This window comes from Manacus candei, unplaced genomic scaffold, assembly GCF_025592945.1.
Source record: "Manacus candei isolate 608988 ecotype Guabito, Panama unplaced genomic scaffold, ASM2559294v1 h1tg000005l, whole genome shotgun sequence".
Taxonomy (NCBI): Eukaryota; Metazoa; Chordata; class Aves; order Passeriformes; family Pipridae; genus Manacus; species Manacus candei.
Genome location: NW_026138053.1, coordinates 24,418,690 through 24,433,212, shown reverse-complemented (window position 1 = coordinate 24,433,212; position 14,523 = coordinate 24,418,690). Strand labels below are relative to the sequence as shown.

Genomic DNA, 14,523 nt, shown 5'->3' with positions numbered 1-14,523 from the left:
GTCCTTAAAACCCCACTTTATTTCTGTTGATTGCAAACAGACTTTTGAGGGACAATGCCTGAAAACATAGAATAGTGCTGAAAATGTCTGTTTTGTGCAGACAATCCAGAATATCTGCTTTCAGTAAACTGGGACAGGTGCTTTTACTTTGCAGTGAGAGGTTATTCAGAATCCCCACTCCTTGCTATCAGCAGGTCCTAAAGCTACAAGGTGTCTTTGTTCTGCACTGGCTGTGTTTGTTTTGATGAGGTCACTGTGTTTTGGTGAGGTCACTGTGTACACTCTTTCCCTTCCCGGATCTAAGCATTGCTCTTGGCTGGGTTCAAGGAACCACCTGCATTCTCCTAGCACCTGTTCTTCTGCCTGTATTTGCCTGCTGTCACCTCCTCACCCAAAAGTAGGATAAATTAAGAAGCTTTTACTAGATTGTGGTTCCACTCAGAAATAGCATGAATTTCCTTTATTTTGTAGGATATTTTTCTTAAGAATATATGGTTTTCTGTTACTTCCCGATTTTCTTATGCCTTTAAAGTATTTCTGTATTGCTTAAGGGTGCTCTTAAGTATCTTTGCAGCAGTGAGATTGTTTCATTCTTCTCAGAAGCTTTGGATTTCCACCGTTTCTTACAGGTCAGCTCTGCTACGTTACTGGATTTCTTTTCTCAAATGGAGTGTGTTTACAATGGCTAATTGTTCAGATAATTCTGTAGTAAAGGGACAGCGTAAAATTGGCCCTTCTTTTCATATATTGCTTCTGCATGGCTTTTCTCTTCCTACAGCACCAAACCTACAGGATGCAAAGTTATTTTGCTAAGGAGGTTATGTTTTTTAAGAGTGCTGTCTCATGTATACTGCTTAAAAACAGATGTCTCAAGGTGTAAACACAGAAACTGAGAATGTAACTTCAGGTGTTTAAAAATTCAGAGGAAGCAGGTATGGATTGTTTTTTTAGCAGTGTTGGAGGCAAATTCTATTCTAACTTTGGAGTGTTTTCTTTCTCAAACTGTTTCTTTTTCCACTTACTTTTCCTAATCTACAGTGATATGGATGAAAGCTCTGGAAAAACTAAGGCTCTTGAACATTGGCCTTTGTTTGTGTGTTGCAATCACTTGAGAATAACTTTAACCTTTGTTCTAATGCAATCAGAGGAATTAATGCTGCAGAGTCCAAGGAAGGTGTTTTGAATCAGTGTGAATTAATGTAAGAAAGTGCCTTGTAAAAACAGTACATTTCCAAACCTAAACTGGCATGAAATGCATAAGAGAATATCAGCATTTTAATCAAATCCTCTATTAAGTAACCACCTCTAAGTTACTGAATCCTACAAGGGATTATCTTTCTTTTTAAATAAATGAAGTATAGGTGTAGGTATATAGTGTGTGCATTTACCTTCAGGGGTTTTGGCAGCCTATACAGTAGGGAAGACCTGTGCACAGCCAGTGGGTGTGTTTGATTCCTCACCCTGTAGTTTGCTGTTGAGCTGTTTAGGACTCTGAGTCACCTGATCAAAGTTTGGGTAGGGTTTCAGGAAGAATAAATGTGTTGGGGTTTTTAATATATTTCCTTTAAATATCCCTGAATGTGGATACCCTGGTTTGCTATTGTGAATTACTTCATTAGTGATAAGGTAAGTGAAAAAGCTGTATAATATTAGAGGTTTAAAAATGCACATGTAGGTGCCTGGGTTTGAGAGGAGGAGAGGGATATATTCTAGCACCCCAATTCTTCCCCAGTCCTTATTAGTGTTGTTTGGTCCAAGGCTTGTGCTCTGGGTGTGTTGCAGTTAATGCAGTTGTACAAATCCTGTTTCTGCCCCATCTTTATCCATTTGGTTATTTGCTTTTGTTGGTTTTTCACCATGAAGCTCATTATCAGTGATGGTAGTAAAGGTTTCTGTCGATTCTCTGGCATGATGCTGCTTGAGTCTTCCCACCATCCTCCTTTGGTTTAACTAGAGAGCCAAAGCTGAGCCATTGAACTTTAGAGTGGTTAAATGAGGATTTTCAGTGTGATCATGAACCCAGCAAAGCAGAACAGAACTTTTAGGGCATGGAACCCATCTTCATGGTGTTAGCTGGGCTGTGTTGTGCTTCAGCCATTGATGTTCAGGCCTCTTGACCAATTTTTTGTGTTTTCACATTAGAATTTCAAGCTCTGTCAGGGCAGTCACCAGCCCTGGAAACACGGTGTAACTGGAGCCAAGAGAGTGTCGATGACAGATTTGGGAAGGGGAAAGAATTTTTAGTCTGAATGCTTTTTAAACTCTTTGGGGTTGGTTTGTTTATATTAACACCTGTTTGACTTTGGGGAGTAACTTCTGGATGAAGGAGGCCTGTGTTAAGTGTTCAATATCCCCAGACTTGGGGCAGTGAGTGGATGCCGTGACCGGGGGACTGGGTGTGGAATAGTTTAGGCATCACATGTGATCCCTGTCACACAGCTGGCAACCTCAGGCTGTTTGTGTGGCTGGAGCACAGACAGTGCATGTGCACATCTGCAAATGGGAACAGAAAATTCACATCTGAACCGAGCTGCTGTGCTGGAACTCCATAAACAATCCTGAACCTTCTCAGATCATCACCAGCACAGTTAGCAAAAAAACCCCATTTTGCCAGTTGTGCTGTTATTCCTAAACTAGGAAAAAGCCTTCATATTAAGGAATAAAGATAAACACAACCCAGATTTATTTTTTTTTTTAATCCTGCACAAGAGTTATTTAATTTTATTAGCAATGAAGAAAACCAGGAAGATAGTGGCCTGTGTTAAATGGCTTCTTACCTGAAGCTAAAACGTGTTTAGAGCAGTAATAGCAAAGACTTACACTACCTAGGATTTGTTATGAAGTTTAACCTGAAGACTTGCTCGAGGTTGTTGGAAAAACTCAAATATTGAGTACATACTTGAGAAGAATTTAAGAAGGTGATATATTTTTAGAGTACTGAATGAATGAAATATTTCCAGTTGAGGTGACAGTCAAATAGTGCATTTAATGTTTAAACAGAACTTGGCTAGACATCTAACTTTTATTAAGTTAAAAACAGTCCCTTTTACTTCTGTTTTGTTTTGGAAGGAGGGTGTAATGTATATTCTTTTGGTTTTCGAGAAAGGTTTTGTTTTTTTTAGTATCAGAACTTTTGTTGTGCAAAATACCTCGTCTAGTTTTTTAGAATCTGGAGATATTCTATATGGATGATAGAGGTATAGTCAAATGCTAAAATTCAGTCTTTTCTAGGTTTTTGTTACAATTTTTTACAACCTGTAAAAAAAAAACAACATTTAATCAATAGCTGTGATGTTCGGCCCAAGTTTTTTGCAAATTGACGTTGGAAATTTCTGTATAGATTAAACTTTTAAGTGAAACTTTTTGTTTACAAAGCCCCCAAATTCATTCAAGTTTTCTAACTGTAGTGATACTGTAGCAAGGATTGTCACTTTCTGACAGATGACATTTCAGCTCTTCCTCTAAATTGCTTTGCATTTTTAGAAAGCAGCACTAGCTTTTAAATCTGTCTGTAGTGTACTTAGTACAGCAATTGAATTACAGCTTTATTAACCAAGCTAATACAGTTGCCATCAAAATGTCATTTCAGGTAGAATTTTAATGTATCAGCCTACTTTAAATATAAAGAATTACTTCATAATAGTCTTATTACTTATTGCTTAATTGTGTGGATTTCTATCACATGGGCCTCAATTAAGTAGAGCTCATATTGAAGTTGCACTTCTTGTTAGTACAAAGCTAAATCTAAGCAGTAATAAGGAAATAAATAAGATTCTAAGTGTCCCTAATAGCTTCAGTGTTGGATGAGTGACTTGACAGGAATTGCTGCACCATTTTGCAGGACAGATTGCTCCAAGTAGCCACGAAGAAAATCTCAATTACGTGCAAGGAAAACTTCTTTCATACACTGTTGAGACCTCCCTTCCTAATTGTCATTCCACCTGCTGGGAGGACCTCAGCACTTGAAAATCTTCCTACAAGATTCTACTACAAGACAGTCAGCTGGGAGGTCTTACCCCAAATATCTCCTTCAACTTGTCTCTGAATTGTTACCTCTCATTCTGTCTCTTCATCCCCAAAGCATGTTACTTATTTATTTGAAGAGACTTTATGTGTCACCTTACAGAGGAATGCAGCTGTGGTTTTGGTAGGGTGAAATAAATCACTGAGTTTCTCACTGTGACACAGATGTAGAGTTTGCTGGAAATATTAAATGACAGGTTTTTTTCATCCCAGGAAATGATGAGCATTGTTCTGGAACTTTGCAAAGACTTTTACTGTAACAGCAGGTTCCACCTGAATTGGTTGGTTACTTGTTGGATATATTACTTCTCTTCTTGCAGCCCTTTATTCCCAGCTTAGGAGTCAGTAGCTCCACTGGAATGTCACTTTTATGTCTCTCAGCTTCTTTCCCTATACAAATCTCTTTTACTGTAGTGTTGGTGTGAATCAGGTTAGGACTTTGCTTTGAGAAAAATGCAGAATAAGCTGGGACCAAGTTATCTGCTATCCCCTAGAGATGATGTTAATATGAGGATGTTGAGCTAATGTTTGCACAGGAGGCATCTCAGTTGAGCTGGCAGATAAAGGCGTGTCTTTTCTCTTGGATTTTGCACAGAGAAAACTTGAGTCCATGCTGACATTTTCATGGCTCTTGGCTGGAATTATTCCTGCTGTGTGTGACACTTTATTGCCTCCATGTTTACTCAGTGAATATCCAGACTTTGTACACGTTATTCTTCAGGGCACCACTTTTCCCTGCTGATTTTCTGTGTAAAATTACTGGGAATTTGTTCCCATTTTTAGCTGCTGTTTCTCTGGGAGAACCCTTAATTAAGGTGCATTGATTTAGATTTTTTTTTTATTGGTTTTGCTTTCTGGTTTGTTTGAAAATAACTGAATAAATTCTTCCTTTGAACACTCTGTATAGTACAGTTAGTAATTGAAGCTACTGAGTTCTGTTAACAGTATTTCTATACTGATATATATTTACTGACTTTAAACAACATTACAGATAACACCCACCTTGTATCTGTACTTAAATACTCATTTTCAGCCTAATGGGATTTACTATAACTGTAAAGTTACTGTGTTATTTGTGGGCATGCCAAGATGAATGCATTAGGTATTAGATTTTGTGATTTTCCTCTACTGTCAGTGTTGAAAATAAGATACTTGTGGTAACACTGGATTTGTTTACAAAGCACAGAAGGAAGTAATGCTGTTGTGATCTGATAAAGTAAGTGGGAGATAGCTTTAAAAAGTTGTTTAAGGTTTCTCAAATCATGTGTTGGAGACTCAGCAATGAATTTGCACTTCAGTGTTGTGACCATGTATGACTTCGTAAGGAATTATTTCAATAAGTGACCTTTTCTTTTTAAATGCTTGTTGTGTTAATCAGACAAATCTTCATTTTTGGTGTTCTTTAAATTTTGTAAACACCTTTCCCACTTATTAGTGCTCCTTTTCTTCAACTTCTTAATGTGCACCTAGACCTTGTCCCTTCAAATCTCTGCCTCAGTTCCTGTGAAATTCCTGAAGCAAATTACGAAGTATTTTCCTTACAGTGTTTTACTGAAGTGTTTTTACACATTTAATCTCAAATATTTTGTTGAGAGACATCGTTGAAATGGATCAATTGTAGATGCTGAAATAGTGTCATTCATTCTTATCTTTTTCTAGGTAGCAGTGATGGCTCTGAGCTCAGTGAAGAGACTTCCTGGCCAGCGTTTGAAAGGTAAGAAAAACCTGTGTTTCTCTGTTCACATTGCTGCCTAAAATCTCTCACTCAGTCCTCAAAATGATTCTTTATTTTAGTGATCTAGAGGTCTTCTGTATGTAAGAACACTGAAAAACTGTAGTAAGTTCACTGGATCTGTTAAAGCAGCAGAGAAGTACCTTTTGCTCACTAATAGTTAACAGGACTTTTGTCTAATTGGGTGTTTACTCATTGCACACATTCTTTAAGTAGCTCAGCCAGAGAACCCTTAGACCCCAAAGCATTTTTATATATGTGGATATTTTGTGTGTGCTGTTCATGTGACCCATCTGGTTTTCATTTTCACTTCCCCTGAGACACTTCACCCGTTTGTGATCCCTTTGCTCTCCTGTCATTGACATTGTCACCTCTTTTGCTCTGCTTTTCATGTCCTTGTTACTCCTGTTACACAGGAAAACACAGAAATGCCCCTTGCTGATGTCTGGTTTTGTGCTCCAGAATTAACATATTCCTCCTTATCCAACACCTTCAAAGGCCCAGGTGACACTGACCATGTGAACCCCTTTCCATGTTGTATTTGAGAATGTGGAAAAAGACCAACAGCTGTAGTTTTAATATAGAAAAAGGTGGAATATTCACCTTCCCACAGCTGAGCAAGATGCACAACAAATTGTGTTGTTTGCTTCTATAACACAATTTCAGGTAACCCATCAGCCTCAGAGCTGCCATGGATGACCTTTCCTACCATGCTTTGACATTTTTAGTAGGAATTTTTGTCAAAGAACTTTATAGTCGGTACCACTGTTACCACAAACCTTATATTCTGCTTGAAATCACTGAAGCAGTTAAAGGTCTGTGCTAATTTTGGGAGAAGCCTTTGAAAATCTCTCTGTGCCAAAGGTGAACTCTTGGATGTTTCATGCTATAAATATGGACACATACATGAGGAAAGGCTCTTATAATTCCGTTAGGTAATCAGTGGGAATGTTCCATGTGAGCATAGAAAGAAAATGGGGTCAGAAAGGAAATCTCAGACTTGGGACCTGCATCACAGGGCACATAAAACATTCCAAAGGTTTTCTTTCTTTTCCTTTCCTGCTGCCTTATGGAATCATTCAAGTAATTTTTCAAAGATAAAAATTATATGGAAAAGCCCTTAGACAAAACGGTGAGCTGAGTGCTTTTAGCATAAGAAACTTAAAAATTTTAGTTAGGTTTAAACTTGTGGTAGCACTCCTCAGAACTGTCATGGGGGCTCCTGAGTCAAAGCAGAGGGTTTTCATCCCTGTCCTAATGAGAACTGACAGGCCCAGACTCCTCCAGTTAGAAGGTTTGCTCCATGTGAAACAGTGAAGTCAGAAGAACCCTCCTCCAAATTCCACTGGCCTTCCATACTTTCCTCTTTCCTGAGAGAGCTCTTTGAGAACCCTGTTTGAAGCTGCACGTGTTTCAGGGTGAGTTCTCTTGCCTGATTCCAGGGAAAGGGATGGGGTTCCTTACAGGCATTCCAAACACAGTGTGTGAAATTCCTGGAGATATGCAGCAACCTTGAGTCTGTTCCTTTGTTTATAAGATGCTGAAGCACATTTTGGAATTTAATACACTGACATGCAAGCGTTAAAGTTTAAGATCACTAGAGCGGGTGTCTCTAGTTTTGGTCTGTACAGTGGGTTTCTATTCTTTATAAGAATCTTTAAGTGAGGGAGAGGCATCAGTTGTCTGGAATTAACAGCTCTGGCAAAATTGGGATAAATCCAGTGTTATTAATGACTACTTTCTATGCAGCTTGTGTGTGTGCATACTCATAGAAATTGAAACCATTTTTTCTAGTAACATCTAAAGTCAGATTTAAAGATAAGTTTTATTAGTGTGGTTCCTTTGCATTGATTTAATCTAACAACTAAATGCAGGCTTTGCTCTCAAAATATATTATTCTTCAGTACCAATAAAACACTGCAGTATTATGAGTTCTGACAAAGAGAACATCTGATGAAATCAAAACCCGTGGTGTCTCTCTGCATGTGTTTTTCTGAACAAAATTATCCTCTGTTTCTGATGTGGAAGAAGTGGCTTTGTGATATGCACACAAAAATAGTTCTGTGCTGTTTTAGCAGTCGTGCTGTTTGTGTGGATAAAAGTATATGTAATACATACAATTTATAATGGAATCCAACAGGAACAGGTTGTACCATTCTCTCGGTCCGGGGACAAGAGTGTCACGAAATGGCCATCGAGGCCACATGAAGGCCAGCAGGTACAATCCCACTGCACACAGAGGTGTCCAGCCTTCCCTCTGGTGTTGGTGATTTGGTTTGGTTTGGTTTCATAATTAAGTGGGTGTTTTCTGATGTTATCTTTCTAACTTACATGTCAAAATAAAAGGTAGAGACCTTTTTCTTCAGACTTAAAAACTTTTCTGTGCCTTTACTCTATATCACCACAAGGACTTTTGTTTGTTCTGGTCTGCAAATCCAAATTCTGAACCGTGGGATCTTTCTGTCGAGGCTTAAAGATGTTTGGCCAGGGTAGCTTTTGCACTGCCTACCACTGTGGAGCAGTGCTGGGAGTTCCCATGGGGACAGTGAAGCTGCTTCTGGTGCTGATGGATGGCATTCCACGTGTTTTCTTTGCTGGCAGTTCTGCATTGAATTTCTTTGCTCCTCTGCACTGAAATCAGAGATGGGCCTAAAATAAGTAACACATTCAAATTGCCCCCAATTTATTATATATAATATTATTTGCAAGCTGACAGAGTAACATAACTGATTATTCTGACAAATTAAAGTACAAATCCTGCCTCCAGCTGTGTGTCACTCTAGTTGGGAAAGAGATGGCCATTAACCGTGAAACCTTTGTCACATTAAGAACCAAGCACTGTCTCACTGAATAAACTCATGTTTGCATCTGTCAGTGTCCAAAAATTGTCTCCATATCATCATCCTCTGTAGGTGCTGCAGTGAAAAGGTTTGCCAGATTTCCAGCTTACTCTGAACATTTGTGAACGTTAGGATGGATGAAACAGCAAATCCTGACTTACTTGGAAATGATTTTTGGGGGCTGTTCAATCTCTTGGCTTTTCTGGAAAGCTGCTGGGTCCAGCACTTCAGCCACACGCTCTGATTGACATTTGCTGAAATGATTCCTCCTGTAACTTTTCTCTGATCAAAAATGGTTTTTGAAACAGTCAGCTTTGTGAGTTTAATCAAGCTTAGTTTTGTTTTCACAGTGCTGTACCTGGCATTTGTTTCAGCCCCTTGCTCTCAGATCCTACGTAGGGCAGGCAATTAGAGCCCCAGTTACATTAAAACACCTTAAAGCTGTGGTTTGGGTTTCTACTCTTTATTCCTGCTCCTGCCCACTCTTCCTGCTTTCAGATATTTTAAAGACTGTGCATGTTTGAGCTGTGCTTTGGTTTTGACGTGCTAATGATTCCAGTGTTTCTAACCAAAAACTACTCAAGTCTTTCTTGCAAGGGCTGAAGGAGAGGTTTAACACGTACAGCAACTGTGCAAATGCACTTCAGACGTTTGCTTTTTAAGATGAATTGTTCTTGTCTTTCAGTTGTGTTTTGAGATTTAATTTTTTTAATTAAGGATTTAATTACCTGCTTGGCTAATTAATTTTTCCGATCACTTTTGCTTGCGAGTGTAAAATCCACAACAGCAATTCCTTGTAACAACCAAAGTCTTTTTCCACAATGAAGTCCAATAAATAAAAAGTTGACATTCCTAAATTACAATAAAGGTATTTGCATTAGGTTTTTGGTAATGGTTGGAAAACTACTTTAGGAAAAATATTTTTTCACACAAATCTTCACATGCTCCTTTCAGCTCTCTAGAATCTGAAGATTTGGCTGTTCATTTGTATCCAGGAGCAGTTACTATTCAAGGTGTTCTCAGGAGGAAGACTTTGTTGAAAGAAGGCAAAAAACCTACAGTAAGATACTTTTTTTTAATTAATTTTCTCACCTTCTTCCTTTGCCCAGTTATAAATATAGTAAAATGGTCATTGGGCAACTAATTCAAGTGTCTGAGGTCTCCTCTGCATTGCTAGTTAAGATTTAGGGTCACTGCTAGAGTTTTCATTCTTCTATTTGGCACATTTATTCAGTTTATAAGGCTATACCCATAATCTAGGGAGTAGGAGAGAAGGAAACGCTACATAAAATTTTCTGCAATTACTGATGACTTTAAAGGAGAGGATTGTGTTTTGTCTTCCTTAACAGTAGGTAAATCCTAACCATTAGCATTTGATAATAACCATTAGCATTTGCTCTGCAGATGCTTGATTGTGAATTATAAATCAAAGTAATTATTCATGAGAATACTTTATGACAGTACCCAAAACGGAAAAGAAAATGGACAGATTGACTCAATGAAGTGTTCAGTAGGGGTTGCAGGAAGTAGAGAGTGAGATGCAGAACATTTTTCTCAGATTAGTGAGGAAAGGCACACGTTCTTTCTGCTCTCTGGATTTTTCCTGCATTCATTGGCCTGCACGAATAACAAACAGCAGCTTTGGAGACGTGGCTGATGGCTTGGCTGGGCAGTCAGTGCTGTCATGTTCTTGCAGGATGATGTGATGCCTCCTGTTTTACAGCTCAGCGTTATGAACCGTTTCACTTACCCATTGCACTTGGTTTTTCTTCCTCCTTTCTCCCCAGGTAGCATCTTGGACGAAATACTGGGTAGCACTGTGTGGAACCCAGCTCTTCTACTACGCTGCAAAATCCCTGAAGGCCACAGAGAGAAAACATGTATGTAAACCAGGCCTGTTCCAGTATCATCTGCCAAAATTAAAATGTGATTTCCCGATGTAAACACTGAGAGTAGTTCAGGCCTTGCCTGATTTCTGGTCAGCACCATCCTGTCTCCCAGTCACTCAGTCACCTCATATGGATATACCCGAGGGAAATATCATTTACATTTATGTGCTACACCAAGAACATCTGCTTCACATCTGCCATGTGTCTCTTGGAGTTTGTTGGTCTGTAAGGAAGGGAACTCTGTCCTTGGGTCTGTCCCTTTTCTAAGGTAGAAATCCTCTTTTGATGATCTGAGTGTTGCAGCAACTTGAAATCCAAACAAGCACCGATGAGGAAAGCCTGGGAAGTCACAGCATACAACATTAAACATGTACTAATTTCATGTGGTAGAACTACACTGTTCTCTTTTTCTGTATAATCATGTATTCCATTAGCACAAAACACTTCATCTGTTCAGCAGAGAGCTGAATGATGCTCCTTTTACTCGCTGCAGCTTTATTTGAAAGAAGCTAAAAATATTTTGCTTGTGTGGGGAAGGAGTAAGAGGATTTTCTGTACCTGTCCCAGGGATGTTATGGTGTGCATGGTTCCTGTTTAATGCTCCTGGTTAATTATAATGATTCTGTTAAGAAGCTGGATAAAATTTGAGTAACTTGAGTCTTTTTTCTGAGTTCATTCACTACTCAGAAAATCTTTACTAACAGTTCCCTTGGCCTGTGTTTCAGGTTAATTTATGACAACTGTCACTGAAAAACATTTGCTTTGCATAAAGCTTATGTAATTTTGCAAACTGAGATGTGCTCATGGAATCCTTGTGAAAGGGACTTTATTTCTTTTTGGTATAAAATACTGCTTTCTTATCCCAACATTTTCATATTCAGAGGGTAGAGATTTGAAGCTTAAGATTTCTGCTTAGTAGGCTCCTGGGTGGTTGAAGTTGCTGTGTGGGAAGTTTGTGTGTAATGTTGTCTTAATTTAAAAAAAAAAAATTATTGTTTTCCACTTTTATTGAAAATTCATTAAGAAACAGTATTCTAATACTCAGAGTAGTTTAGTAATAGCTAATTACTTGTAGAAATATTTGCATGGTTTCTTTGCCATCCACTCCCCACTAGGTTTGCTTAGGTGAGGTCAAAACTACTTCATTTGTCTTGCCAGTTAAAACAATACTAGCCCAGGCTAAAGGTCTGTTAGCCAGGCATCCTGTCTCCTGGCTCTCCTGGGAGAATTGTTTGGATGTATTTGTCTCTGGCTCCAGTGAAAACTTAATGGAAGGATTCAGTCTCATTAGAAGGAAAGGTAGCTGGAAAGAGCAGACTTGTAAGATCTTATGAGGAGAAATGCCAAGTATTAAAGAAAAAGTACCAAGAGAGAACTGGTGCTGGCATTGTGTCACTCACAGTTAGTTGCTTGTTTTTTCTGGAAACACTGAGAAATGGAAAAGAAATTTTTGGTAATGTCAGACTTTGTGTTCCTGTTACTGCTGTGATTCCTTCAGGCTCTGTGCCAAAATTGCATTTTGTTTCCTTTTAAGAATAGAATGTGCATTTGTAAGTCTCTCTTATCCACTGTCCACCACAAAATTATGGAGGACTTTACCAGACTTGTATCTATTCATTCAGAAGCTTCTTTTTCACTTTTCTGTATTAAAATTTTAAAACAATCTAAATAACGTGCAAGTTTAGAGACAGTGGAAAAATTGCATAGTGGGTAGTTATATTGTTTGGAAATTTGGTATATTGAATTTTTAATCATTTAAATGGTCCTGCCCTTTCTTTAGACAGAAGTAAATGAAGGAAAAAGGTGCAAAGTCTGGTACCTGATCCTCCTGAGTCTCTGTTACTGCAAAAGCCTTTCCTTTGGCTTGAAATGCTGTCACAGCCATTTAGAGTGCTCTTTGGGAAATTGTTTTCTGAACCTCTTGATTTGACTTTTAATATTCCCCAAGTCACTGATGTGTTGTGATACCCACAACAACTAAACTGCTGGTGAACTGGTTCTTAGGCTGGTGCCTAAGGAGCCAAAATCTGTCTCTCATCCTGGTGTTTTCACATTTCTCTGTCCAGGGATGATCCAGCAGAGAGTTAAGGGAGTTTGCAGATAGAGGAGAGGAGGCATTTGAGTCCAGGATGCTGGCAGGATTTCCCACCAGGAGCCTGCCAGCCTCGTGGCTTGCAAACACTGAGTGGAGTTTGAGCAAGGCAATTCCCAGGAAAGGGAGGAGCAGGAGTGGTAGTTAAAAGCAATGACTGCTGGAGCAGATTAATTTTTTTTTAATAGTTGGCTCTGTGAGGTTGGATTGAACTATCCAACACAACCTTGGATTTGGCTGTACACAGCTCATGTCTTGCTTTGAGGTTTTTAGGGCAGTGAACATACTTTGTTCTGTTTTGTGGATGCAAAGCCTGTTGTGAATTCTCAGTCTGTGATCTGGTTTCCCAGGCAGAGTCAAATATTGTAGTAACTATTAGCTGTGGTTTGGGTCGTCTTTTATTTACACAAATAGTTCCCAGTGAATGCTCACAGTGAACCAACCTCTGCTTCAGAGGTTATTAGAGCACAGAGTACGATCTTTATGCTGAAATTAAGGTGGAAAATAACCTGGTAACTGCTGTAGGAGCCTGAGGTTGAGGGATTAAGGGGAGAGGCTCCAGTTTATTAAGCAACCTAATAATAAGTGGTCAGTGACTTGTCCAGCTGCTCTGCCTGTGTTGTAGTTTGAACCTGGCTATCCATGGCATAGATTTCCATCTGTTGCACTGCAGGGTTACTGTGCAAAGCCTCACCTTTTGTTCTGGAGTCTGTGGTTGCAGTTTGAGAAAGAAAGTTAATCAGGAGAGAATGAACTGCAGATGGTCAGTCATCCATAGATAGTTGGAGCATGAGTATATCCTCCAAACACTATCCAGTGATATTCCTAAGAGGTTTGCTCTGCAAAATACAGAGATTCAAGGTTAGATCTAGATTTGGGGTTTTTTTTACTGTCTAATGCTGTCTACTTGGAATCAGGCTTCTTTTTCAAAGACCAATACATTGGAGATTTACCTCAGCAAAATATTCCAATCATCTTCTGGAGCCATTTAAACAACTGTCTTCTCTGCTTCCTTTCTCAAGGCCTCTGTGACATGGAAAGGAACGCTGGCAACAAAAGAGTCAGGCTGCTATATAAAGTTTCCTGGCTGGAGCTCTCATGGTAAACGTGTCTTGATTACAGGCATGCTTTTGACCATTCTGCTGCTGCAATTGCTCCAGGCACTTGGAATGGGCCAACAGTCAAAGCTCTTCCAAGGCTTATAATAGCCAACCTCTTTGGAAAATTACATCACTAAAATCCCTGTGTAATTCAGCAGAAAGGGCAAGAAATCCCCTCCCTTTAGGACACGGGCAAGCCAGCTCTTCTTCTCATGCCTGTGGTCAAAGACCAAGGAGTGCATCCAGTATTGTGTGTGTTCCAGATGTGAATCTGGTTGAGAGGAAGAGATGCTGTAATACCTGCCTGTGGCAAACTTTCTTGTGCTGTATCTCCTAAGAAAGGCTGATACATATAACGAGCCTTGATTTTAAAAAGTGAACAGCTCTCAGTTATTACTGCAGTAATGGAGAATTGTGTGTAATGAGCATGTTCATAATGAGCACAGAGATGTGGCACAGCACAGTCTGACAGGAATGTGTGTACAGTGCTTAAGGTTTTATCTCATATGCTGAAATGGTACCCACAGAAAAGCCTCTGTGGCAGAACTGTAGCACTGATGCACCTTTAGAAAAGGACAGTGTGAGGACAGCCACTTGAACTGAGTCTTAAAATGAGCATTCACCCTGAAACATGTGAATACACCCGTAAAATAACTGTTTAAAGTGATTAGACTGGAGAATCTTGCCAATTTCTGTGATGACATAGCGTGCAGGAGAGATTTTTCCATGTTTGTAGGTACTTGGAAAGGAAACAGAGACTTTTGGAGGCTTCACACACTTGAGCACGAACCCTTGTTTGTTCCAAGCCTTCCATTGCGTGTTATAATCAGAATTAGATCCATTTATT

General features: G+C 39.2%; 1 protein-coding gene across 6 annotated transcripts in view; it reads left to right on the top strand.

The window, feature by feature from the left end:
• Nucleotides 1-14,523, top strand: part of RALGPS2 (Ral GEF with PH domain and SH3 binding motif 2) — a 112,498-nt gene that overhangs the window by 86,069 nt on the left and 11,906 nt on the right. For 4 of the 6 annotated variants that reach the window (XM_051806366.1, XM_051806336.1, XM_051806355.1 and 1 more), the window contains exons 14-17: nt 5,683-5,737; nt 7,896-7,973; nt 9,550-9,655; nt 10,383-10,475. In XM_051806366.1, coding sequence (XP_051662326.1) covers nt 5,683-5,737; nt 7,896-7,973; nt 9,550-9,655; nt 10,383-10,475 — 332 coding nt within the window. The remainder of the gene's footprint in view (nt 1-5,682; nt 5,738-7,895; nt 7,974-9,549; nt 9,656-10,382; nt 10,476-14,523) is intronic. The other 2 variants (XM_051806384.1, XM_051806375.1) reach the window with 1 other exon arrangement.